Raw genomic sequence first — 25,540 nt, 5'->3', positions numbered from 1 at the left:
ATTTAAAAGCTGTAAATAAATAAATAAAAGAAAACAAATGAAAAATTCTGCAAAACTTTTCTAAAGCTTGAATTTTTTGATTCGCAGTTTTTCAATACACTTTTTAATTTAACACGAATGTGTGTTCCTTTTTAAATTTCTGAAATATTTGCTGCTTTATGATGTTCTAATTGCATCAGGCCTGGTATAACTTGATAAATGTCGAAGTTTTCATTACATTTTTTTTGAAAAGTTGATTAATCCGTATAAAAACCAATTAGTACTATTATTGTGGTACAACATCAAAAACGATTCCTGTCGTTCAAAATGTCTAAAAGCCATTGCAAAACTTAAAATGTTTTTAATACATTCATGATGAAAACGCAGTCATCTTAATTTTGGATATTGACCAAAAACTAAATTTTCCACAAGTTTTTATTCTAATTTGATCATTCTAGGGGTTCGCTTCTGCAGCATTGCTCGAAAATTCACATTTTTGGTAATTTTGTCCGTTAAAAAATTTAATTGTGAACTTCGAAAAGTCTACGAATTTTTTTTGAAATGTTTTGTCTTACTATTAGTATTGAATCATGTTAGATTATGAATGTGTTGGGACTTAATTACGACATTCCTCCTTCAGTATTTTTCTTCTATTACATTTTATCTTTTTCATAATTGTTCTGGAAGCACAAATCAAAATTTCAACTTTTATAAAAAATCAATGATAAAAAAATGAAATTAAACGGGACGGAGAGAGGGTTGACACGTTTTTTAAACATACATATTCACAGGATAGTCTAGAGGTTGGGAACAACAAAAAAAAATTGAGAGTGAGATCAGAAAAGTTTCGAAGTCACATTTAAGATCATATGTTTTGAATGGAACAAAAATGATAAACTATACAAACACAAATGAGTGAGAAAAATGGATAATGATATCATTGGTAAAAAAAAATGAATATATCAATATATACTCGACAAGAACAATGTGGGTGGAGGGAGGGGTAATTCGTGGGAAAAGGTGACTGTTATAGGGATGGTTGAGTAATCTGAATGTGGGTTTATTGGAAATGTTACGGTGAAAACTGATTAGTTATCAACTTATTAACAATAATCTGGATCCAATGATTTTATGTATTATTGATTACAAAGGGAATGGTTGGGGTGTATTCATCTAAACCGTGGCAGCGACATTGACTGATTTGAACACTCCGCAAAGGTCAGAAGCTGATGGACGAGTGCGTGCACTGAGACACCGTTTTGCTGCGTCACGAAGAACTTGGGTGGATGGTAAATTCTTGCTAAAATAGTTTCAATTAGTTCTCAATCATATGAAAATAGATTCTTCAAAAGATCCAAAACCTTAATTTGAGTGAAAAAAAAAACATTTTGCCTTTGCGATTAAATTTTCTAGCGGTGTTCAAATTAAGGTATGCAAAAAATCATTCCAAATTAATGAAATTTAATTATGAACTCACAATGTATCATGTCCGGACTTCAAAGTGCCAACTTCCGACTGCTCAAGATCTCCTAAGCTGCACATCTCGGCTAGACACAGTCCAAACTGCCAAATATCCCCTCTCGCTTCATATTTTTCTCCTTTAATTACTTCTGGTGGCTGGAGATTGTCGTCAAGTACAACGTCCTCAGAGTTTTGAACTGCAAACCCGAAATTGCCCAATTTGACAACCTGATCGGGAAGCATGTCAAATGGATCCGAGTAATTGTGAAGAAGATAAATGTTGAGAGTTGTCACTCTTGTATGAACAGATCCTGCACTGTGAAGATGTTCTAGTGCTGAAGACACTTGCTCAGCGAACTGGCAGAACCGAATGGACAAGCTATCAGTGATTTCTTGGATCTTCACCTTCTTAGAGTTATTCTCGTCAGCTTCAGTAGAGAGTTTATCAAAAGGATGTTGAGTAGAATTCATGTCCTGCTGACTGGCAAAAGAATCATGGTCAGTGGCTAGAGAACAGTTCCGGAACACTGAACCAACAGCGGCAATGTAATTTCGAAGAGTTCCACCACGAGTGTTCTCAATAAGAATTCCAATCACTTGACGTGGCAAGTCGTCCCATCTTCCAATAACGACTCCTTCAAAACGACGACAATTTCCATGCGGAGCAAGTGTTCTGAGGAATTCCAGTTCTTTTCTCATTGCAGAAATTGTTTCTGGAGCTGAAACACATAACAACATGATTTAAAAAAATTCACCATGGTAAATATATGTATCCTTTTAAACAAGCTGAAACTTACTGTAATCTTTCGGGACTTTCAATGAATAGAGTTCTCTTCGGACCACATCGACAACAGTCGCCATTAACCAGTATGCCTGTTTTTCAATTCTCTCATTGAAATTGTGAACTTGGAAGTTTCTGTACTGATGAGAAGGAATGTCGTCAAAATGTTCATATGGTGCAATCGGAGCCATCGGAGTCGTCAGAGGGGAGTCTTGACAATAGATTGACAAACTTTTATGTGTCATGTAGATGTCCTCCTGAATTAAAAATTGTCAAAATGTGATAAAAGAAAAAGGCGCAATACCTCAAACACGTCATCACTCAATTCCGATCCAAAGTACGAATATCTAATGTTTTCATATCCATTGTCTTCATCTGAACTTGCTTCAGCCATGTGAGCTGGTACTTTTACTGGGTGATCGAGGTTGTAATAAGTTCGAAACATGCTATTCATTGTTCCTCCTTCGAATTTCTGTTGTTGGGCAAGCTGAAATAAAATGATTGCATTTTCGAGAAAAAAAAACAACTAAATCACGTACCGCTGCTTCAATATTTCCATCAATGTTCTCTACTGGTTCGAATCGAAAATTGGTGCTCCGAATTTGTACGACGCTTCCCAATGATTCAGTTGTAGCAACATAATCATAAGAGACTCCTGCCTCTGCATCTTTGTACATTTGGAATCTCGCCTTCTTATCTCTCTTCCTTTTTCTGTACAAAAGAAACAAAGCAATAAGAGCAAAGATTGCACTTGTAGCGAGGACCACTGCCATAAGTTCCACCGATGTTGGAATGTCAGACGCTTGCAGGAAAGACACATAAGGAGGAACATTAAACCGGAAAACCTGAAATTTGCTATTTGAAACTCAAGTGAGCCCACGTTTAAGTGAAAGCATTAATTCAACTTGTCTACATACCGTATATCTTCTATTAATATGGCCTCCCTATTAGACTTGCACTCCCTATTAGTATTGCCCCTCGGAGACCTTCCGAAAATTAGTATTGCACTCCCTATTAGTCTTGCACTCTCTAATAGTCTTGCGTTAACTTTTTTGTATTACAAACCCGTCTCGTTAATTTCAGGATTTCAACAACATTTTTTGCCTATTTTGCAACAGTTTTCACATCATTTCTACGAGATTGAAGTTTTTGAACTTATATGAAAATCAAATTTTCTGAATTTTTACATATGATTCGAGCTTTCTCAGGAAAAAAACTAGTAAGCTCAAAGTCAGAAAATGTTCTGAAAATTAGTATTGCACTCCCTAATAGTCTTGCACTCCCTATTAGTATTGCAAGCGGGAAGACCATCGAAAAATAGTATTGCAGCCATATTAATAGAAGAAATACGGTAAATTGATAGAATTCAAAAAAAAACAATTAGAAACTAAATAGAGACAACGGCTTTGTGAAAATTCATAGTAATTCTATGTTATACAACTTCTTAATTTTTTTCATAAACAATGCATGCATACTTATTGTTATTCACCTGAATTTTTTTGACTTCGCTGATTCGCTGATTTGTATCAACTGCTGTCATTTCGACTTCATAGTTGCAATCTGTATCCGGGACATGAAAAACTAGCTCACGAAGCCCATAGCTCACAACACGACGAATCTTCTCATACTTTTCACATTGCTCATTGTTGGCGGTTATCAAAGGATGGGCGTTCAACAAGAAATATGCCACTGGAATTGAGAGCTCTTCTGTAACGTTCAGGCCGTCCATGTAATTCAAGAGCTTCCATTTAATAAGAAGCTCATATTCACTAGTAGGAGATAAGTTCCAATTGTAACTTAGTGATGAGACAGGCGGCGGTGCTGAAGAATACATTACTTTTAAACATTTATCTAAGTTTCACTCTTACCACACATACTGTAGTCATCCACTAAATGTCTACATGGCGGGATCTCAATAACTGCCGATGCAAGTGAAGGTGTTGAGCGATCGTGGGTACCGGAAGGAGCAAGTTGCATTGTGTAGATCTTGTCGAAATCTAAGTTGTTGACAAAAACTTCAAGAGTGTGATCCTGTAAAAATGTTTTTGTTTGAGTAAGATGTGCGGATTTCAACTCAAAATAAAAATGACTGAACGTACCAAATAAAAGTTTCTATGCAAAAGCTCTGAACTGAGAGAACTTCGATAGATCATTTGAAGAGAGCAAGCTGGAACATGGTCACTTGCAGTCAAATTGAAAACAAAGTTTGCGGCAGCCTTTTCAGCTTTCCATACAACCGATTTCAGCGACATGTCGACAAAAGTTTTTGTCAGAATCTGATTGATATTGTGCCATTTAGAAAAATTGATGCCGCCGACTTGACCATTGCTATCAAACGTGGACACGCGGAGACGGACGTCAAAACTAGAAACTTCTGTTGGAGCGTTGAAGGTGATATTGCAGTTGGATGAGTAGCACTGGAAATGAATATTTATATTATCTGGTATAGGAATAAGCAAAAATTATTACTTTTAAAAACACGTTAATTTAAATGTTGGAGCATATCACGAAAATTTTAAATAACGGTTGAATTATTTATTTTCATGCTACGTTTTTGATCGGTTGTTCATGCTCATGTAAGGACTACATACCTACATCTGTGTGGTACCTCAGCTGTTTTTTTATACTCACCCATTGTTGGCTTATCACCTGAACAGCAGATTTGTCTGCATTTCGAGCAAGTACTTCTATAAGAAACACATTATCCGCTTTGGCAACATCTTCATCAAGAACGAGAAGAACTGTGCCGGATAGAAGACGTTTGGCGGACGGTGCTGAGTTGTTGGACGGCATAAATGAAGTATCCAGACACACAATGAACACATCATTCAGAACAGTTCCGCGGGTTGGTACATCTAAATTACGTTTAGGTTAATAAGATAAATAATTGTTTTTCTGTGAATCCAAACCTTCGACTGTGGTGAGGATTTTCTGGTATGCCAGCTGTCCGTAGCGGAAAGCTGCCAGATTCAGATCGGTGTATTCGTGGCTGTTGCATCCCAGCTTGCACTGAAATATTTTAAAATCATTTTTTTTGTTAACTAACAAAATTAGGAAACAAACCAATGAAAACTCCGTGTTATTCGAAACATCGTATTCGAGGGAAATGGTTTCTGCATTTGTGAGTTGTTCCTTGGTTTCACCAAACTGAAATAAAATTATGAAATTACAAGATAAAAAGCCAAAAATAATTTCAAAAACTCACTTTTGTGACACAACGCTTGTAGCATGGTCCTAATAGTGACAGTGGAGTTGAGTTAGTAAGTGCAGTGGTGGTTAAGGGAAGGAATGTGCATAGAAGTGTGAGAAAGTGATGAATTTTCATGCTGGCATCAGGTGATGGTAACTGAAAGTAAATGAAAGCTCTGTCGGAATTTGTGAGGAAAAACGAAGCATGTTTGCAACTTTGCAAAGCTGCAAAATATTATTTCGATAAACAGTTTTCAATCATGAAAAAAGAAACGAGCAGATAAGATGAAAACAATGAAGATTTGAAAACAGAAAACAACAAAAAACTCTGCCCCGCAAGAATTATCGAACGGTTTGCAGACAACACTCTACTGCGAGAGACGCAGGAGGAGGAAGGGAGAGGACCATGTTGCGCAGTGATCACAACAGCGCGGGCACTGTGCCAAGTTTCATTCAGGAAGACGGTCTCTCTGTGTGTGCGTGTGTAGTATAGACGACAAGAGTCCAAAACAATACAAGAGACGCATGCATCATTGCATGACGCATCGCGGTAACAAAGAGTTTGGAGAGTAGGTCATAGAGGGGTCACATATTATTAGAAACTGAAAAAAAAGTATTTTTCATTTCAAAGAATTGTCAATCAGGTCGAGATGACTAATTATTCTGATGATATTTTTCGTAGTTGCGTCTAATTTCTCACCCAGTATTATATATACAGCCTTGAAAATATCCAAAAAAAATAAAAACGGAGAAAAAATACAAACCTTATTGAAACGACTTACAGAACGACGAAATTATAAAATTCTTATAGTAAAATCTCGAATATTTTAAAGAATTTATTAAAACTTCGAAAAATAAAAAAATGGGGAAAATGAACGTAAATACATAGTGTGAGATGTAGTGAAATATTTGAGTTGAGCAGTAATTAAAGCAAAGTTTCCAAAAATCCTAGTTTTTAGCTGTTTGAAATTTCTGAAAATTTGTTTTAGCCTGTCACATATGTTTCTTTTCTAGATATTGACCAACATATCGAACACCACTCCAGATTATGAAAGAATGGAGTCATGGAGATACGATGAAGATCGAGAGCTTTTCAGTCACCTCCACTCTCGTTTCCCCTTTTTTTCGTTTTCATCATTTTTGGGGTGTCAACCGAATCCGTTTCAATTTGATTTATGCAAACCCTACGTGGCAGATGCAAGCGTCTCTTCTTCGCCGTCGTCGCAAACGACATCCCATAGAGGCGTTGTTGAAATATGGGCCAGATTCGTCTCCAGTTTCTTCGTAGAGATTTGGAATTTTCTTTTTGCGCCAATAGAGTATGCTATAGAAACAGGAGTGTTCTCTTTTTTGAAAGATTTTTTGAAGTTCTCCAGTTGTGCACTCAAAGTGATTGGAAGCCTCCACTGTTGGATGTTGAAAAGTTTTCATCTTTGTCTATTCAGTTGCAAATTTTGATATTAGTCATACCAGAATACATTTTCTGGTGTTGAAAAGTAAACAAAACATAGATCAACTTTCTATCTGTCATTGATTTTTTCACTCGAAAATCTAGCTGGGACGAATTAGAAGTTGTTTCATTTTTTGTATATGTGATTATTTTGCAAATTTTTTACGCATGCTTAAACGCTTGTACTTTTGTATAACACCTGCGCTTTTAAAAGTAATTTTGAAAAAAAATCGTAATATGAATTCTCATAAAATTTTTTAAAGTTTAATGGCTGTTCAAAAATTTGGAAAAAAGGCAGTTAATCATAAATCTAGAATTTTACCAATTCGTGTCGCATTGGTCGAATTTTATTTTTTTTTTTGTAATTGATTACTTTTACATTTTGAAGATTTTGGTTGTAGGTTCAGAACGCTAAAACACGAACATGTTAGAGAGATTAACAATTTTATCAAAGGCTGAAAATATACTACGTTGTTTAGTTCGTCTTCTCAATATTTTGTGCTTCTTATCACATTGCAAGCCCAAATTAAAACACAATTTTTTCCATTTGTTTACTCAATTGACCTCTCTGAAATATCAATTACTATTGCTACCAGCCTCGTTACCATTACTCCCGCAACTCAGAAATTATACCAAGGAGCTTTTTAGCAAAAAAAAACAAATCTAATACAACCCCCATTTCATGGGAATGTAGTTATTTTATGAGGGGACAAAATACTTCCAATATTGTGCAAATATAATTTTCCTTCTTTTCATATAATTGTAATCAAATGGTCATATTTCTTATTTGCCGATTTTTAACACAGCTAAAACGTTGGTTTAGTTTTCTCAGGTTACTATCAAATGTAAATTTTATATTAGTTGTATTATTTAATCAATTCTTCTTAACATTACAATACATAATTTTTTGTAAAAATGGCCACAAACACACTTCAAAGAACAAATTAAAAGCTCCCGAGTTGGAAGGGACAAAAATTTGGGCTCTTAAAATAATGTTCAAAATTACTAAAATTCAAAACTTAGTTTTTCCAATAAAAATGTAGAACTGAAAAATAAATTCACACGCTTATACGATAATTGTTAAAATGTTTTCAATAAATTTAAATTTTTCGTTCAATCTTTTTCCTGAAACTCTTGTTGGCTCCAACAAGTTTTTACTTTTATTTATACCATGTCTTTCTTATTTCAGAATGTCCAACAACTTGGATGTGAGAATTGCACCAAATGGGCATCCGTATGTATGTCTCTCACAGGTACCACCACTGCAAACTCTACCACATCTTCCCCAAATTTCCCATCCACTAACAACACCACAAGTTGCAATTTCTCCGTTGTCCCAACTGGCTCAATTACCTCAACACATAAACATGCCAAATGCACCATTTGATCAAGTTTTAAACTCCTCCGTATTTTCCCTTCCACCGCCACCGGTTGGCGTGAGCGTTCCAAACCCCTTCTTAGAAGCTCTCACTGCACATTTTATGTCACTTCAACCTACTTTCAACGCCATTTTCCCATTTGGAGCAAACTCGTTATCAGTAATTGGAGCACACAAAACACCAGTTCCACTGATGTCTCTACGAATTTCAACGCCGCCCGCACAACGAGCACACCCTTATCAAATGACAAAAGATAGATCAGATCAGGTTTAGAAAACCGCAATTATTAAAGGATTAAATAATTGTTTTTTAGGATCTGAAAAGACCAAGACAGAGAAATAACAGCGTTCGATCAATATCTCAAACAGAAAGTTACAATCTTCAAGTTGTTGAAAACAGGTAACTCTTAAATATTTGCAATTGAACTTTGTACTGAAACGCAAAATTACTTCTCAAAATTATTTTCGTGAATTTCTATTGTTTTGCACCGCGCGGCAATTGAATGCATATAGTTAAAAGTTCTCGAAAATAAACTTTGAGATTTGCGGTAGTATGTTTTAACAAATGATAATAATGCAAAATCGTACACTTCAATTTTTTATATTTATTCATATTGCTACATAGCTGAAATTATGTCAAATTCAACAACGATTTATTTTTCTATGAAAATTTCAAAATACAGTTAAGTTGGAAAACTGACTGAAATCTCATTTTTCATTATTTTCCGAATTCGGAGATTATTGAAAGTTCATTGACACATTGAACTTAATCTAGCTTGAGGCGAAAAAAATCTCAAAGTGAAAGTCGTTCCAAGAAAACTTTGCTTATATGGCAGCTCAACAAAATTCTTTGTTATTATAAACCACCCTGAATGATAGTTTCCAGAACAACTCCATTTCATCATACAACGGATCAACCAGGAAAACGTTTCGAAAGCCCTGGACAAAGAGAGTCTTACCGCGCAAAGCGATAATACATTGAATCATTTTTGACATCACGATCTGGATAGTGTATCTCAAGACTTTGTATTTTTGCTTTTTCACGAACCTTTTTTGAACATGTTAGTATTTTAGCATCTCAGCAATACAATTTTATTCACAATTTATCATTTCTCAAAAGAAGTGAACATATAAAATTAAGGAAGTATGTATGATAATCATTTGTTATAAAATACATTTACATTATCAATCGAATAGTTTACATTTTTTATTGAAGCAAATGTTTTTTACAGAGGAAAATACCAAAATCGGTTTCAACAGAAGTTCTGAATTGATTAGAGGTTCAGTTATTATCAAGTTATTTTAAAGGTTATTCGGAATGAAAAGTATTCACAGTTTGTTTATTTCATTGTAAACTAGGACCATCACCTTGTTTGCGAATCTTTGCCGACTCAGTTTTCCGGTTTTTGTGAAGATTTTCAAAATATATTTTCCTTCTTTCATAAAACAACTCATAAGCTTCTTTTGGTATTTCAATTGGAGGAGGCTCATTAGGAGGAATCCAATTGAAATCCTCTGGTGGTGGCGACAAGTTTGGTATGATATTGTAGTAGTCTAGAGGGCGACGTGGTACAACAAGCCCTGGCGGAAGTGGCACTGTGCGTTCTGTCCAATACGGATCTTCACAGTAGGCCACCATTGCCTTGCAGAAATGGGCTGGGTACTGATTTGCGCGTGGATGTGGTGGCAATCCTTGGTTCTCTCGGACACAACATTCAATCGATGGGGGTTCTGTGAAATAATTCCGTGGATGTTTGTTTTGAATCTTTGCGTGTTGCTTTTCGGTGTTTATTAAAAGATCTCCATTCATCGATTCTTGAGATTTATGACAGCTTTCCGACAGCTTTTTTGTTTCCTTGAATGGCTGAAATATTTCATCACTTTTTTTTTTCATAGTTGCAGTTAATATTGTGTTACCTCTTTCAATAAGACTTCTATAGAAAATTCGTGTTTAGTCTCTGGGGTATTAATTCCATGAGGCGACGCCATTTCAGCTCAATATGGCCGAAAAGCCTGAAAATATATAAAAAGTAACTAGAGAGGGAAAAAATCGAAGAGCGAAATTCAAAACTTGAAATTCGGTTTCAATCAGGTAAAACGATTAAATTTTGAAATTTTAAAGTAATTGGGGAATAAAATAAATAGGCAAAAAGAAGAAAAGGTGTGACACAAGAGAGTGAATCATATGTAGTTTTTTCTTCTTCGAATAAATGAATTATTTAACTAGGACTGCTAATTCATGTATAAGGTTTTCATTATTGACAGCTGGTTTTGAACAAAATTCGATTTAATCATAAAGCACAACAGCAGAAAACTGACAATTATAAAATCTTATTCAAAATGAAAAAAGTCAAATTATAATTGTTTTACCGAAACAGTTGGCAAACAACCTGGAAATTGTCGAATTATTTGTTTAAACAAGGTATTTGAACCACCTTCTTCTACTGATAACCACATGAATGTTGCATAACAAGCAAAAAGCAAAGAAAACGTATCACGAGAGAGCTAAAAAGAGAAGCTGTGAGAAAAACTCGAGTGTGATGAGAAGTATGAGTACGGGCTAGAAAATCAACACACTTTTGACGATGTTGAATTCTTTATTTCGAGTGAAAACCACTTAAAAACTATTCATGTGAATTTAGTATGATAACTTATTTAAGATTACTCAGTATGAATGAAAATGAAACAAACCTAAGCGAATTTCATTATGAAACGTGTTTTAAAAACCAGCATAAGTCTGAAAGTTCAACTTTTCGGCCAGTTTTTTCGTTGTGTGTATAAGAATATGCAGGTTGCTATGCTCACCAGACCACTTCAAAACGTATAATTATTTAAATTCGTCTGGGAATTAATATAAATGTGTTTTTTTTTTGGTTTATCTCCTTTTATTTTTTAAAATTAGATCTACCACCTATATCATGTTTATGCCGCGAATTTGCCTTTTTGTTCGTATGCGTCTGAAATATTTGAGCGAATCAATATTATGCCCACAAAAACTGACAAAACCACAATATTATTGGCCATGTAATTTTTTAGAACATTAAACATTTTAGAAATCACTGTGCCCGAAAATATACATTTATTTTCTACACTTGCTGAATAAAATTGCCACCTGTCTCCACCAAAGTTTGAGTTTGGCTGACAACGCTGTTAGAAGTACATCAGTATAAATGCTCATCATGATGAATAAAAATATCAGAGAAAGAAATATAATAATGACGTAGCATGTGAAAAATGTGTTGAGATCGAATAATTCATCTAGTGTTGAAGAAGGTTTTCGCCTTGAATTTACGGACACTGGTCGATAAACATTTCTTGAAGTATAATTTTGCAGTGATCTGAAATTTCTCTTGAACAACTTTAAAATATTATTGAAGCTGGAATGCACCCAGTGGGGAATTTATTAAAAACCATTATCTATGGTGATTAAATGACCTAATAACATTATGAAACTATTCAGTGATTTTTTTAATTTCAAGTCAAAAAGCTGCGAAAACTCTAGTTTTCCCCTATCGATCAAAAAAATTTTTCTTTCAATTTATGTTCTAATTGTGTTTAAAATTATCATTCTTTGTAGGTGTTCGAAAGTGCGACTTTTCTTTAGATATCTTGAAAAGAGGCACTTACCCAGTCTACCCCGCTTTTTGACTCGATTTAAAAAAGTCAAAATTTTTTTTGAAAAGTTGTATTACGATACATGGTCATTTTAGCACCATAAAAGGGATTTTAAATCATTTGTCCTCCGGACACACTCCACCTTTAGATTAACTCTTACAACATAGATTCGGTTACATTCTCATTATGTAACGCATATATCAAATTGAAACAACAAACAAGTAAGATCCAAACTTGCATTTTGAAAACAAAAAGTATTGAGGCGACAAGTATAACCAAATAAGAAACACAACACTGACAAAGATGAAGAATATGCGTCATGCTGTAGAATTCTGTAAAAACAGTTTTCCACACGATGAAGAAATAAACCACAAAACGATGAAAATGGTTCTGAAACTTTAGGTACAGTATTTTAAAATTTGACATTTTTCACGAAGCTAAAAGAAAGCTTTCACAAAGCTTTTTACCTAACTAAACAAATTGTTCAGTGTTGAATAAGTCTGAATATCTGTTTTTTCCTGTATTTTTGACATGTTGGGTGGGATTCAACGTTGTAAAAATTCATTAGGGTTGACGATTATGGTAAGTTTTGAAAAAAATAGTACTGAGAAAATATTTGGATTATTGATGTCCTATAAGGAGAAAAATAGGCTTCATTTCGATACACATAACGCACATCTCACAATTTTTTGATAAAAAGATAAAAAAATTGCTCTCTGTTCATATTTGAACATGTTTTTTTGAAAAAAGAGGTTGAAAAGTGTAACATTAGTATTTGTCTGTTAAGTAAAGATTTTTACGTAGTTCTATAACTCTTAAATCTTAAAGTTACTTTTTGAACAATAAAATCTGTTTTCATCGAGTTTCATGGCCAGCCTTGTTATTGTAGTGGTTTTTTCTTGCTTTTCTGTTTACAAAAATGAAAGAATAACTATATTATTCACTGTTTTTTTCCCGTCAGCATTGTTTTTCTGAACGTCGGCTGACTGTTTTTTGTTTCAAAAACAAAATTTATTGGATTTTCGTTCACATAAAAGACAAATGTATCATCGCAAAACGTCAATTCAAAATGAATACTCGAATTGTATTATTCTGTCTAACTGTTTTCTTTATTCGAAATTCTCTTTCGGCAGAAAGTAGTTCAGAGAAAAAAATCCCACCAGCAAACAGTGTTGATTCCAACAAATCATTATGTATCACTCATCTAAAAATATTTGAAACTTGCATAGACGGACTTCATGTTAGTTTACTAAACAAATTTACAGAAATAAATTTTTTTCAGAACGCGTACAAAAAGATCAATGAAGAAGACTTGATTTCTGGTAACATTAATAAAACGATAACGTTGAAACTTGAATTGTATCACAGTTCATGTTTCAAGTATGCTCTTTGCCTAAATTCGGCTGTGAATCAAACAATTCAAAACTTTGTGACAGTAATGGATGATAACATTGATCAAATTTCGGACGACTGCATTCATCCTGTATGTTGTTACTGTTTGCTATGTTACGCTGTTTTTACGTATTTGTTTTACAGAAAAACAACGCTATAGAAAATTGCAGTACAGAGGACCAATTATTCAAAGAATTCGCTGCAAAGGCAGGTTACAGAGCCATTTCTGTTCTCAACGATTATGTCAAAGAAGTACAACAAAAAACGAAAGGTGCTTCAAGATTCAGTCTTTTTCTTTCTATCTGTGTAACAATGATAACTTTGAAATTTTATTTGTTGTAATAAATTTTCAAGCGAAAAAATCAACCTTGATAATAATAAAGAGTAAATAAAGTTTTCCAGTCTTCTTCAAAAAAAAGCCGATAGTTCACATCAATAATTGACTCTTACATAAACGTATTTCTTTGCGAAAAAAACAATAAAAATATCAGGATAGGGGTCAAAAACTTGTAAAATAGATAGACTGACTGAAAAAAAGTTAAAATTTGTTTTTTTATTTTTGAAATTTATACAAAAAAACATCAAAATTATAAATGCTCATCACTTCTATTTTTCTAATAATAAACAATTATTTGAAGTTTCAAAAACGTAAAGCAAAGTTTTAAATTTTTTGGTAACATTCTGGTATCCAACAATTTTTGCAAAACGTAGTTTTAAATTTTTCACAGAAGAAGGTTCTATGTACAATTGCAAAAAAAGATCCCAAAGGAGACTAAATTTCTGGAAATTTGCAAGATTTATCTGGAAAAAAGTTTTGATAATTTTTAGTGAAATAAAGAAAGGTTATTTTTTCTAATTACTGGTGCATCTAAATGTGAAAATAATAATAATAATACATAGTCTATAATGATTTTCAAAATAATCACAATGTAGTAAAATAAAATGCAATAACTAAAATCTATTTTTATAAATGTTCTAAAAAAATTGTATGATTCAACTTTTTAGGCTCCATGTCAAGCACACTATTATGTTATGAGAAAATTCGTCACCGTTCGTTAATGTTTTGAAATATTATTGTATAAAATATGGCAAGTTGATTATTGTCCAGGTGATATTTTCAATGACTAACCGTTTTGTCATCCTATTCTTTGCTGTCTTAGCTAAATCTGAAAACATTGGCAAAACAATAGTTATCAACGAAACTTATTCTACAATAGAACTTTATAATCAAACAATTTCAAAATGTGAGACTGAAATAAATGAACTGAGTGCTTGTCTCACTGTTGTTGCTGTAAGTTTGCAAACAATTTTATGTTATACATTCAATTTATTTTAGAAAGAATTGGATATTGGATCACAAAATGCACATTCTCTGATAAATAAAACTTATATGTTGTCAATGATTGACGGATTTAAGAATGCAACTTGTTTTAGCTCACCAGCTTGCACGGAAGTGAAAGTCTTGAAATACTTCCACGATGCTGTTTTTTATATTGGTAACAAAGTTTACCGGGAAGGATTTGAATGCATGACACTGGTGATAATTTTAACGCGTTTACTCTAAATATTATTTTCGTTTAGGAATTCAGTTCCATTACCACGAATGCGCAGAAATGCTATGAGAAGATGGTGTCCAACGAGGAAAAATCACAATTTTCATTATCGTTCTTGATGAGAGGAGTTGCTGACTGTGCATTTTCGCATTTGGTTTGCCCTCCTGATGAAATAACAGCATTAATGTCTGCTGCCAAAAAGGTTGTCAAACTGATGGAGTTCTTCGACAAACCCGACATGCTTTATGAAAAAATCCAAACATCAATATCGCAAATTTCTAAAGAACAACTGATTCAAGTTGTCAACAATTTGGCATATTTAACTTTTTAATTGTCACCAATTTTGAAATATACATTCTTTGTTTTGAAATATATGCTAAAAATTTGCATCCCACATCTGCAAATGTAAACGTTTCGATAGAACCTTTTGTGTTGAACAGGCTCAGAAAGGTATAAAATTTGACGATAAGACTTCCTAAATTTTTTTTCAAAATTGTCAGCATAAACTGTGCCTAAAATAATCTATATTCTTGTGAGTTCCGAACTGAATTTTTCTCACAAGATCTACAGTGTAGTAGGTTCTACACATCAAAAAAAAACTTTCCAGAGCCACAAGAACAGAGCTCACTTGTCTTGCAGGGCTGAGCGGCTGTCGGCTGGCATTATGAAAAAATAAGCCTACTTTTTGACATGTCATGTTTCCTGGGATACGGACTTTTTGACAGTCATGTTTCCTGGGATACGGGCCCTCCATATTTTACTCATTGTCAAAAACAAGGAGGCTCATAGATCTACATGTGAAACGCGGCAAAGTGAAAGGTGACGAGCCCGGATGAAAATTCCATCCGTTGATTTTTTATTGTTGCTCTAACTTTATAAAATTTATTTTATTTTAGACGAAATTTAAAAACAGGAATCAAACATCAAGTTTATTTTAATGTTTTCAATAAATTCTCAGAAAAGTCAATATAAAATGTATATTGAGTATATACGAATGTTTTTACACAATTTCTCATGTTTTTCATATACATGTTCAAAAACTTTTGCATAAAAACCAGTAACAGATATTGTTTTACTGTGATTTCAAAATGTTTAAGTATTTTATTCTTTTGATTACGTCAGTTTCTCTGCTTTCGGCGTCTGTCATTGAAACAAATGAACCAGTAGATGATGAAGGTTTTGGCATTGATATAGATACTACAAACACTACAAATTGTGAACAGGAATCTTCTCAAATAGGAAATTGTCTTATTTCGCAATCGGTAACGTTCGTTTTTTTTAAACCACAATCTCAATATTCAGGATAAATACCTTGTTTTTTCTACATTCGAAGAACTTGTTTCAAACAAAGATGCGATGAAAATACATCTTGTTTTATACCATCGAAATGTCATGGAGTAAAAAGCTTGAAATATATTTATGACGCTCTCATGTTAATTGGACATCAAGTATACCATGCTGGGTTTGATTGCGTGGAAAAAGTTTGAGAATTATTATATTTTCAAAGTATATGAAAAATACATTTCAGGAAGGAAAAAACATTAAAGCCCATTTTAAAATGTGTTCTGAAGCCGTAATGTCAACGCAAAGTGAATTCTCAAAAATAGAATTGTTGAGAGGATCCGCTGAGTGTGTCGGTTCTAAATTAGAGTGCACTTCAATGGAAAAAGGTGCCTTAATTGCTGCAGCTAAGAGAGCAATTGACTTACTCGAATTTCTTCAAAAACTTCAAAGTTTGCTTGGGCAAAATGAAGTCGATAGTGGAAAGATGGGAAACGTTTTGACAAAACTTGCATTCGAATTCATTTAAATTATTAAAGGCAATTAAGCATTTCTGATACTTTTGTGCAATAATTTTATTGTAAAATATCACACAAATTTTTTAAAGTTTTCACTTTTGACAGTTACATTGTTTTTCCCAATGAAAAAGCAATAAAAAAGGAGGGGTGTTGTGAGCTCTGAAAAGCATTTTATAACGTTATGTTTGCAACAATTAAATATTGGAAAATGTTGAGATCTGTATTAGAAACAAGTTAAAAATAAACCAAAGTACAAAAAACAAACTGAGTTCACTCACTAGTGAGTATTAACTTTTTATTTTCAATTCGTTTTTTTTGATACATAACAAAATAATTATAGAGCATCAAGACGTCTAAACGTTACACTCATTTCCAATTTCTAGATCTTTGATTATTCATTGGCTTTACATGTACTTTAATTAAATAAATAATATAAGATAAACTATCAAAAATGTTTTGAAAGACGATAATTCCAAAAAAGTTACGCCCAATTGTTTTTACTTATTTGTGTACTTTGGGGGTGTACTTTTTGTTTTTTGTATCAGGGAAATAACTGAAAGCATGCAAAAGCTCGATTTTTAGAATTTTATGACCTTTAAGACCGACATGAAGCTACTGAGCGGAATTTTTTTCTAAAATTTTAAATATGTTAAATTACACACCTCGAAACATTTTGGTGCATTTTCGGACAATTTCAACATTTTTGAGTCATTTTAGAGCCAAATTTGTACATGGCTTTTATAAAGTTTTTTGGTGCCACTAGACGTTTGAGACAATAATTTCTGTTTTTCTATAATAAGTACAACAAATCATATCAAAAGGTCACCTAAAATACAAAATTTCAAGTCTGATAAAAATTTCGAAGATTTTCAAAGTTGTTTGAAGTTTCTGAAAATTTTCCTTCAGTTTCTGGAATATTTTGAAAGTTGTAAAAACTACGCAAATTTTCATAAGTTTTTTTTTGGTGGCTTTCGATAGTTTTGAAATCATTCTGAAAACCCGAAAAAGTTGTTTAAAAGTTTCAAAGCTTCAAAAAAATCATATGTTTCACTCAAAGTTGCATGATGGATACTAGTGAAAGTGGGTACAACAGCTGTATTTTGCTGTAACTTACAGATTGAATTTATCTTGAAACAAAAGAAACAACTAGTATCATTATGTTTTTGACACATTAAATTACAAAAGTTATCGACAGGGAAATGAATCACGTTGAAAAATATTCAGTTTTCATAAGTATAAAGAAAACTCAATTTACTCGGATTGTGAAAGAATGAAGAAAAGATAAGAATCAAGCATTTAGATTTTTTGGAACATTAAATTTGGACTCTAAGGATTTTAATTAATATCCAATCAAGACAAGGAGAAGCACAAAGAAAGTGCGAACGACATTTGAAGACTGAGTTGGGGTCTTCTCATCGGACGGATGATGCTTTGGAACTCCACGGGCGAGCTCCATTGTATCAAACATGTTTGCTGGGTGACGATCCATTTTGGACTGGTGTCGCATCATCGAGAACTTAAGAGTACCACTACCTGCTTTCTCCGATGACATCACATAGTCGATGCTGGAAAGGGAACTTTATGTAGCTTTTAATAGAGCAAATAGGGCCGACGTATGTCTCCCTGTTTGTTCACGGCTCACACTAAAGTGTATTGCAGGTGAACCTATTTTGACCCAATTAACAGACCCAGTTTTAACCTTTTGGTGTTCAAACAAAATCCCACTTAATTTGTGCCTCGAACCTATTAAATTTATCAGGTTAGATCTGTATTTTTAAAAGTATACGGATCCTGGGAACATGAAGCTACTAAGCTAATTCTCAAGGTAAGTATAATTATTCACTCACGTGTCACTGTTGTCTCCGGGGCATTGAGTAGCTTTCACAAGACGTAAGAGTTTTGTCTCATCCCAACCAAAGTTATGCTTTTTCAGTTCTCCATTTCCTTCAAGTCTCAACATGGTCAGTCCACACTTTCCAATGACCATGGTGTACGGTGTTGAGTACTCCACTTCAATTTCGACTCGGACACTCGGATTCATAAAAGCTGAAAATGAGGTAGTTTATTAATGGTTTAATTTTTAGCAGCAACTTACCTGCTTCGATAACCAACCCAATGTCCGATGAAACATTCACTGGAACGCTATCTCCAGATGTCGCAAATGGAATACTTCCTTCTGCTGGATTCGATTTCTTGTCTTGAATGTTTTCCGGTTGTTGATTCGATATTGAGAAGATGATAGTTCCATTGCATGGTCCTTTGCAGTCAATGGTTATATCAATTCTTAAAATAAAAAAATGCATAGATAATTGTGGTATCTTTCAATATTCAAAAATTTGCTAGAGTTGGTTTTGAGCAATCAAAATCGAAAATTATTACTTACTGGTATTCATTCTTTACAGTGCAAATTTCATAAATTCCTGTGAGAATGGTGTCGATCCATTCCCGTGTGAATAGATAAGTCGCATTCTTGATGTCTTCAGATGTTTCGAATAGTCTCTTTCCACATTTGTCGACAGACATTGACACTTCTTCGGAAGATAGTACTGTCATACGCAGTGCAACATCCTGTTCAGTGAGAACTGCAATTTAAATTATGCTGATATGTAACTATGATTAAATTTTACCAGTGTGGGAGTAGAACTCGATGAATACCTCCTTTGAAATCTGTCCTCCTTTTGCTGAACTGAATGGAACTTTGAGAGTGTGGTATGGTTCTTCGCGATAGCTGTGAGCAAGAGCTACAAGACAGATGCCTGAGACAATAATACGCAGGAGCAGCATGTCCTGTAATTGTTTTTTTAGAATAAACAAACAAACATTTAAAATTAAAACTTTAAAAATGCTGAAGTGAGATGCTCTGGAATAAAATTTATGGCTGATTAAACGTAAAATAAATAAAGAAGAATGAGTAAAGTTATTAATGATAGACAAGGAACTAAATAAAAAGAAATATTATTGTAAACAATAATGTATCATAATGTTCTCAACATCAGTCCATGACAACGGGTACACATGTATGTAACGAAAGTATAGCGTCCGTTCATATTGATGACAATTAAAGATCATACAAAACATTTCGCTCATTAAAAACGACAGAACAAAACGTTCTTTTATAGTAATTGTGATCTGAATTGTCAACCAATTAGATTCCAGGATGATTAAAAACTATAAATCTACATATCAGTTTACACAAACCTTATCTCATCGCTGTTACATTAGTTTTCAGATTGCAAGAAAATGCTGTTTTTTTCAACAGAAAAATAATAGAAAGTGTACGTTTATTTTTTAGCAGAGAATGAAATATTCCAATGTTCCCGCATAATTTAATTACTAGTTTCAAGAGTCTACAAATGCCCAAATAAGCAGTTTTCGAGTTATTAATTGTTCTTACAACTAGCTTTCTTTTGGAAATGTAGATGCAAAACTGTACCTAAAAATTTAAAACAACAAAAAAATTGCACGAGATTTACCGGCTCATTGTATTTATACATAAATAAACTTTGTCCAACTTCTCTATATCATTATTAAGCACATAATTTTGGCGCAAGAAAATCCAAACAAAAATCAAATTTTTTTCTCGCATGGTTTCGCAATCTCGTAATGGAATTACGGATGCCTAGAATAAGGGAAAAAGAAAGACAACATTAATATTTGTATCCGACCAATGACTGATGTGTTCAGAGAATTGACCCTTTCAGAACAAAAACTACTGTGACGTTTCAAAAAAACTCGTGTGAAATATAAATAAGTATGCTCAAATTGACAGTAACTTTAATTAATTAGGAAATATTTAATCACAGATTAGGTACCAGTGATTTTGAATAAACGAAAGCAGAGTTTAAAAAAGTTTGACAGCTCACTTTCATAAATTGCAAATTTGGTCATGAACTTATATGAAATCGTATCGTATTTCATCATTGGACTATTTTGCAATGCTGAGATTTATGTGCGAATTTCCATAATCAGTTGAATAATTTTTTCTAATTTATTACCTGATTTTTAATGTTATAAATCAACAACAAGCTTATGACGAAATCGAAAATAGGCTAAAATTTATTATTACTGAGCATGGAACATTTTGAATAAATAGGCATTCATGAAGCTTTTACATAATATTTTCAAAAATATGAAAACTTTTGAAATTTGTGTTTAGCATTGAAAAAAAAGACATTTTGACGAAATTAATCAAATTTGTCACGTTGCCGATAACTTAAATTGATTGTGAATAGAATCTCGCGAAGGAAAAAATTAATGAGTAGTGACACAATGAAGATTAGAATTTAGTGATTACTTTAACAACCCTTATTCTCGGAAAATGATATTTGGGTGATTACTGGTGGAACAAAATCGAAAGTTTCGTTAACAACATGGCTCAAGTCAATTGAACTAAACAGTTGTTGGCTGTGAAGTTTTCAAGCTTGGCAATTTGGAAGTTTGGTATTTTTAAATCATATTATATATCAAATTATCACCAGATTCCAAAATGTAAACAGAAGTGGAAGAGGATGTTAAATGACCTAATGTTTATTCTTTTCTCCATGTCTGTGATTCGATTATTTCTGATCAAGTAGCAATCTGGGTTTAAATAAAAAACAATTTTACTGAAACCTGGAATCTTCCGACGTGCTCTTTTTTTCAAAACTGACAATTTGATGAGAGCGAAAGCCATCATTCTAATGGTTTCTAGATGCAAGACTTAGAAAATAATAAAAAATTTTGAAGCCAACGATAAGCGCGATGTATGTTATCAAAGCGCACTATGTGAACGGTCCATACATAGATATTCAGAGTAAAATCTCAAGACAAGCATGGTGAGTGCAACGCTTTAAGAAACATATGGTATGCACAAGTAATGGAAATTTAAACAGAAAACTTTCGACCCAAACACAGCTCATACACTTATTCGGTCGTAGCTGCATCACATTTATATTGAGATGTGTTGCCTTATGACTCGGACACATATTTACAAAAATTAATTACCAGCTATATGTTTCACGCAGTCTAGAGCTGGATTCTATTTTTGACCGGAACTACCTTGTGACTTATTACGTAAGAGCTTTCACAACTAGAGTTTTTTTCAAAACAAGGAGAAAAGAGTAATTGTTTTGAAAACAATACATCTTCATGTATGTAAACTAGCAACAAGACTTCGGTACAATAATAGATGTTAAAAAACCTTCTGTCAACGATATCATTGCTTTCTCAATTCTTAAAAGTAACATTTGAAAACTATGTTAGCAACGTTAATGTTGTTAATTATGTGGACTAAAAAACATCTAATAGAGTAGCAAGAAATCTACAATTAAATGGTGAAACAAACTCTACGTGGGTGTTTTTTTACAAATCGGAATAGATTACTATTTATTTTTACTAGCCGCTCAATTCAATTCTAAATTGGGCGGACAACGAATGCTCTATTCTTGCTTCTTCTCATTTATTTCTTCACTCTTTTTTCACTCCATCTTTTCATTGTTAGCAGCTCGGGAGGCTCAGCCGGAAGGAAAGAAAAGAGTGCTTCAGAAGTGAAACGGGGCGGTAAAAAAGAGAGCATTGAGCTTTATTTCATTAGACTAACTGACTGCTTTCGACGTTCTGTTTTTGCTTTTCATTTGCATTTACGTGCAGTGTGATGAACAAAAATTGTAAAAGTACAGACACAAAAGATAAACTCTAAAGTTTTTTTTTGGAAATGAGATTACTGGGTGTGAAGACAACAATAAAAATGAATAATTTCCGAGAAAAATAAAATAGTTCTGAATACAAAAAATTTCCGAAACCTTTTAAAACATCAAGAATCGTGTTTCGCACCACTTTGATATACACAAAAGGACGAAAAATGCAACATGAATTCAGGAAATCCTACGGATAAAAAAATAGTTGCAGAATCTCACACCAAAATGTGACACTAAATTATTTTTCGCGAAAAGTTAGCAAAATTTGACAAACTGCCTGTCTACTTTAATTTTGAAAATTAGATATTGGGTATTAAAAAAATTATGAAAACAGAAAAGTTTGGTTCAAATATTCATATGAGAAACTAAAAACCGAACGACTGATTATATTATTAAATAACTTTTGCTTAGAATCTCTTTAAAATTTCTAAATTATATCATGATTTTTGAATGTACTTTTAATTTTTACAATGATCAGAAGAGAACACTTTTAGCAACTTTTTTGATTTCTGGTGTGCATTAATTGTTTTTAACTTTGGTTTTATTGTTGATCAAAACATTTTATAAATGAGCTACCTGAAAAACAAACTTTCGTGATCTATGTATGTACTACTTTCAGGTGACAATATTTATCTAGCATTATGGAGTCGAAACTAAAATTTGTTTACAATTTTGTTAAAATAAACAGATTGGGGCCTAACTAACATTGGTACAACGATATTGAACGATGGGAGGCATTGATAAAAAATAGTTGAAGATATCCTGAAACAAAATCCGATTTTTATATAAAATCTTTCAATTGTTTTTTTTTCTGCAAATATCTAGGAATTTGAAAATGAAGTCGGTTGGAGAAATATAGACGCTTGTTTCATATTAAAATTGTCTGAAACTTGGCAATCTGAACTCTTGAACTTGCTCAGATGCAAGAACTATTCCTGCTGTTGTGCAAAACGTTGTACAGTTCTATAGTTTCAGGAATTGAAAAAAAAATCCGAACACTTTGCAAGCAGCTGATATTTTGCCAATGGTATATTGAATTTCTGAAGTTTTTTGTGCAAGAATGAGCATTTTTGCAACTTGATCAAGGTTTAAAATTCATTGAACAGTTTTAAACGTTATTAAAACATTGTGTTGTGAAATTTTTTAAAGTGGAATAACGAAAATGGGATTTATTTTTAAAAATACTTAGAACTATCTGGTATACAGGAAAAAATAGTGTACTCTTTAAAAAATCACTGACTGAGAATGGCTTTAAGGTGGAGTGGCGCCAGTGGGGAAATTGCTTTAAAACACGCCCATGGTACCACAATGACCGAATATCATGATAAAAAATTTTTCTAAATTTTCTAAATTTTATATGATTTTTTGAAAATTGAAAAATCTCAGTTTTTGCCTAATTCCTATTTGAATTACCTCCAATTGGACTTGTTCGATGGAGCGCGCTTGCACGTTTTTAAATTTATTTTTTGTTATTTTCCACCGATTTTTAATTTTTCGGTGTGTTCTTGCTTGAATTTTAGAGAAAAAGTCAAAATAATTGCAAAATTTCGATTAAAAAGCACGCGTACAGGCGTAAATCAGTGAAATTAATTAATTCAGGGCCGAAATCGTTTATAAGCGTTATTTGTAAGCGTGCTTTTTAATCGAAAGTTTGCAATTATTTTGACTTTCTCTCTAAAATTCAAGCAAAAACACACCGAAAACATTAAAAATCGGTGGAAAATAACAAAAACTGAGATTTTTTCAATTTTCAAAAAATCATATAAAATTTAGGAAATTTTTTTGAATTTTTTAATCATGATATTTGGTCATTGTGGTATCATAGGCGTGTTTTGAAGCAATTTCCCCGCTGGCGCTACTCCACCTTTAAGTTTACGTTCTCTCTTCTTCAACTAGAAGCACTCAACTCATTTTGTAAATGTTTTGAATATTGTCGTAGCAAAGTTCTGTTTGGTCAACAGCTCTTACTTAGGAGAGAATTCGAACAGGAACATGAGCCAGGTTTCAAGAACTAAAATAGTTTCAATTCTTATTCTGTATTCAAGGAATTTTTGCCATTCCAATTTTTTAAAACAAAGTTTTTATTGACACTATTACACACTTAAAAATGGATTATATTGATCATAACAACAAAAACGGTATAAAATCGTATTTTCCCTACTTTCAGTTTTTATTTTCTAAATAGTCTTAAAAAACTAATTTGAATTGATGTAAAGAACGCACAATGTTAATGCTTCTCATGGAAATTCTTTGTTTATGTTTCACCTTCCCAAATCTAGTTTTTTAATAATTTAAGAATATTTAGTATATCAATTTCAAATCCAAAATTGCTCCATATGTTATTTATATTTTCAAACATCAAGCATCAACTTTACAGTGCAGATCAATTATTTTTCAATGTGGCTCATCAATCAACGTAACACCTTCCTTTTCCTTCCTCTCCCGATTTGCGAGACATAAACTGAAGTCGTCGTTGGAAGGCATACAAGACACTGTGAGACTATGAAGAGATGCAGACACAGCAAAAAGAAGCGAACGGAGGTGCGAACACATTGGGAGGCGGACGAAGAGCGTCCAAATATCTCGAGTGCACATAACAGATACCTCTTTTCGTTTTGAGTTTAGTCACTATTGATTTTGAGTTGCTAATTTAGAATTTTGTAGTCATATATTTTGATAACATTTTGTATATTACATACAGTTTATTTTCATATTGCTATAAAATTTTACATCAACATTTTCAATAATGATTTTCAAAAATAATGATATCATGGTGCATTTCCCAACATAAACTAACTAACAATTTTAAACTCCAAAGTGTCACCAAATTTTCTGCCATCAAAAAACCTTGGCCATTCGATTTGGATCAACAAATCTTAGTTTCCCATTTTCAATTTTAATGTATTTCCCCTCTTTTAATTTTTGCAGTTTTCCAGGGAAATTCTGGAGACTTTCTGTTTTTTCTTTTTGAGTTTGAAAAAATAGCTCCCCTGCTTCTCTTTTCATCCCCTAATATGTTAGTTTGAATTGTGCCTTCTCCCATTGGCAGAAAAAGAGATGGAGAAATGTGCATGAATCTTTCTATTTTTTCCAAGGCAAGTTTATACACTCTTTTCTTCTTTGTAACTTCCAAACTGCCTCGACGTTCTTTTCAAATAATGTTTGTTCTTGAAAAAGGAGAGAATAGATGTCTTACAAAGTATATGGACACTCCTTACGATGGTACCCCTCCACACTCACTTGTTTGCTTTTTTCCGTGTAGAACCAA

The 25,540-nt window shown here is 33.0% G+C and overlaps 7 protein-coding genes and 1 pseudogene across 8 annotated transcripts; 4 read left to right on the top strand and 4 right to left on the bottom strand.

Annotated features, from left to right (window-relative positions):
* Nucleotides 1-673: 673 nt before the first annotated feature.
* On the bottom strand, nt 674-5,569 carry mes-1. Its single transcript, NM_171780.8, has 12 exons — nt 5,427-5,569; nt 5,285-5,368; nt 5,131-5,230; nt 4,853-5,076; nt 4,321-4,638; nt 4,090-4,252; nt 3,711-4,042; nt 2,761-3,066; nt 2,526-2,708; nt 2,238-2,478; nt 1,457-2,159; nt 674-1,279 (listed from the first exon to the last, which is right to left on the bottom strand). The coding sequence occupies exons 1-12, from the start codon at nt 5,544-5,546 to the stop codon at nt 1,153-1,155; spliced, it is 2,901 nt and encodes a 966-aa protein (NP_741906.1). The 5' UTR covers nt 5,547-5,569; the 3' UTR covers nt 674-1,152.
* Nucleotides 5,570-8,043: 2,474 nt separating this feature from the next.
* On the top strand, nt 8,044-9,416 carry F54F7.8 (Ovule protein). The gene is made up of 3 exons (NM_001029539.3): nt 8,044-8,506; nt 8,553-8,638; nt 9,125-9,416. The coding sequence occupies exons 1-3, from the start codon at nt 8,051-8,053 to the stop codon at nt 9,210-9,212; spliced, it is 630 nt and encodes a 209-aa protein (NP_001024710.1). The 5' UTR covers nt 8,044-8,050; the 3' UTR covers nt 9,213-9,416.
* On the bottom strand, nt 9,318-10,248 carry xtr-1 (MX region of TRA-2 Related). The gene is made up of 2 exons (NM_001322634.3): nt 10,156-10,248; nt 9,318-10,102 (listed from the first exon to the last, which is right to left on the bottom strand). The coding sequence occupies exons 1-2, from the start codon at nt 10,225-10,227 to the stop codon at nt 9,584-9,586; spliced, it is 591 nt and encodes a 196-aa protein (NP_001309443.1). The 5' UTR covers nt 10,228-10,248; the 3' UTR covers nt 9,318-9,583.
* Nucleotides 10,249-11,311: 1,063 nt separating this feature from the next.
* On the bottom strand, nt 11,312-12,175 carry F54F7.14 (Uncharacterized protein). Its single transcript, NM_077578.3, has 2 exons — nt 12,014-12,175; nt 11,312-11,576 (listed from the first exon to the last, which is right to left on the bottom strand). The coding sequence occupies exons 1-2, from the start codon at nt 12,172-12,174 to the stop codon at nt 11,318-11,320; spliced, it is 420 nt and encodes a 139-aa protein (NP_509979.2). The 5' UTR covers nt 12,175; the 3' UTR covers nt 11,312-11,317.
* Nucleotides 12,176-12,864: 689 nt separating this feature from the next.
* F54F7.3 (DUF19 domain-containing protein) lies at nt 12,865-13,655 on the top strand. Its single transcript, NM_077577.7, has 3 exons — nt 12,865-13,093; nt 13,136-13,336; nt 13,390-13,655. Exons 1-3 carry the CDS (start codon nt 12,923-12,925, stop codon nt 13,585-13,587), a joined length of 570 nt encoding a protein of 189 aa, NP_509978.1. The 5' UTR covers nt 12,865-12,922; the 3' UTR covers nt 13,588-13,655.
* Nucleotides 13,656-14,328: 673 nt separating this feature from the next.
* F54F7.9 (DUF19 domain-containing protein) lies at nt 14,329-15,191 on the top strand. The gene is made up of 3 exons (NM_001129677.6): nt 14,329-14,536; nt 14,582-14,782; nt 14,827-15,191. Exons 1-3 carry the CDS (start codon nt 14,366-14,368, stop codon nt 15,127-15,129), a joined length of 675 nt encoding a protein of 224 aa, NP_001123149.1. The 5' UTR covers nt 14,329-14,365; the 3' UTR covers nt 15,130-15,191.
* A 695-nt stretch (nt 15,192-15,886) lies between these two features.
* F54F7.11 lies at nt 15,887-16,608 on the top strand (annotated as a pseudogene). The gene is made up of 2 exons: nt 15,887-16,279; nt 16,327-16,608. Coding segments are annotated over exons 1-2 (675 nt in total).
* Nucleotides 16,609-17,709: 1,101 nt separating this feature from the next.
* On the bottom strand, nt 17,710-19,384 carry F54F7.2 (ZP domain-containing protein). The gene is made up of 5 exons (NM_077576.6): nt 19,225-19,384; nt 18,981-19,179; nt 18,693-18,880; nt 18,445-18,643; nt 17,710-18,162 (listed from the first exon to the last, which is right to left on the bottom strand). Exons 1-5 carry the CDS (start codon nt 19,379-19,381, stop codon nt 17,937-17,939), a joined length of 969 nt encoding a protein of 322 aa, NP_509977.2. The 5' UTR covers nt 19,382-19,384; the 3' UTR covers nt 17,710-17,936.
* Nucleotides 19,385-25,540: the final 6,156 nt, after the last annotated feature.

This window comes from Caenorhabditis elegans, chromosome X, assembly GCF_000002985.6.
Source record: "Caenorhabditis elegans chromosome X".
Lineage (NCBI taxonomy): Eukaryota > Metazoa > Nematoda > Chromadorea > Rhabditida > Rhabditidae > Caenorhabditis > Caenorhabditis elegans.
This window is presented reverse-complemented; position numbering and strand designations above follow the sequence as displayed.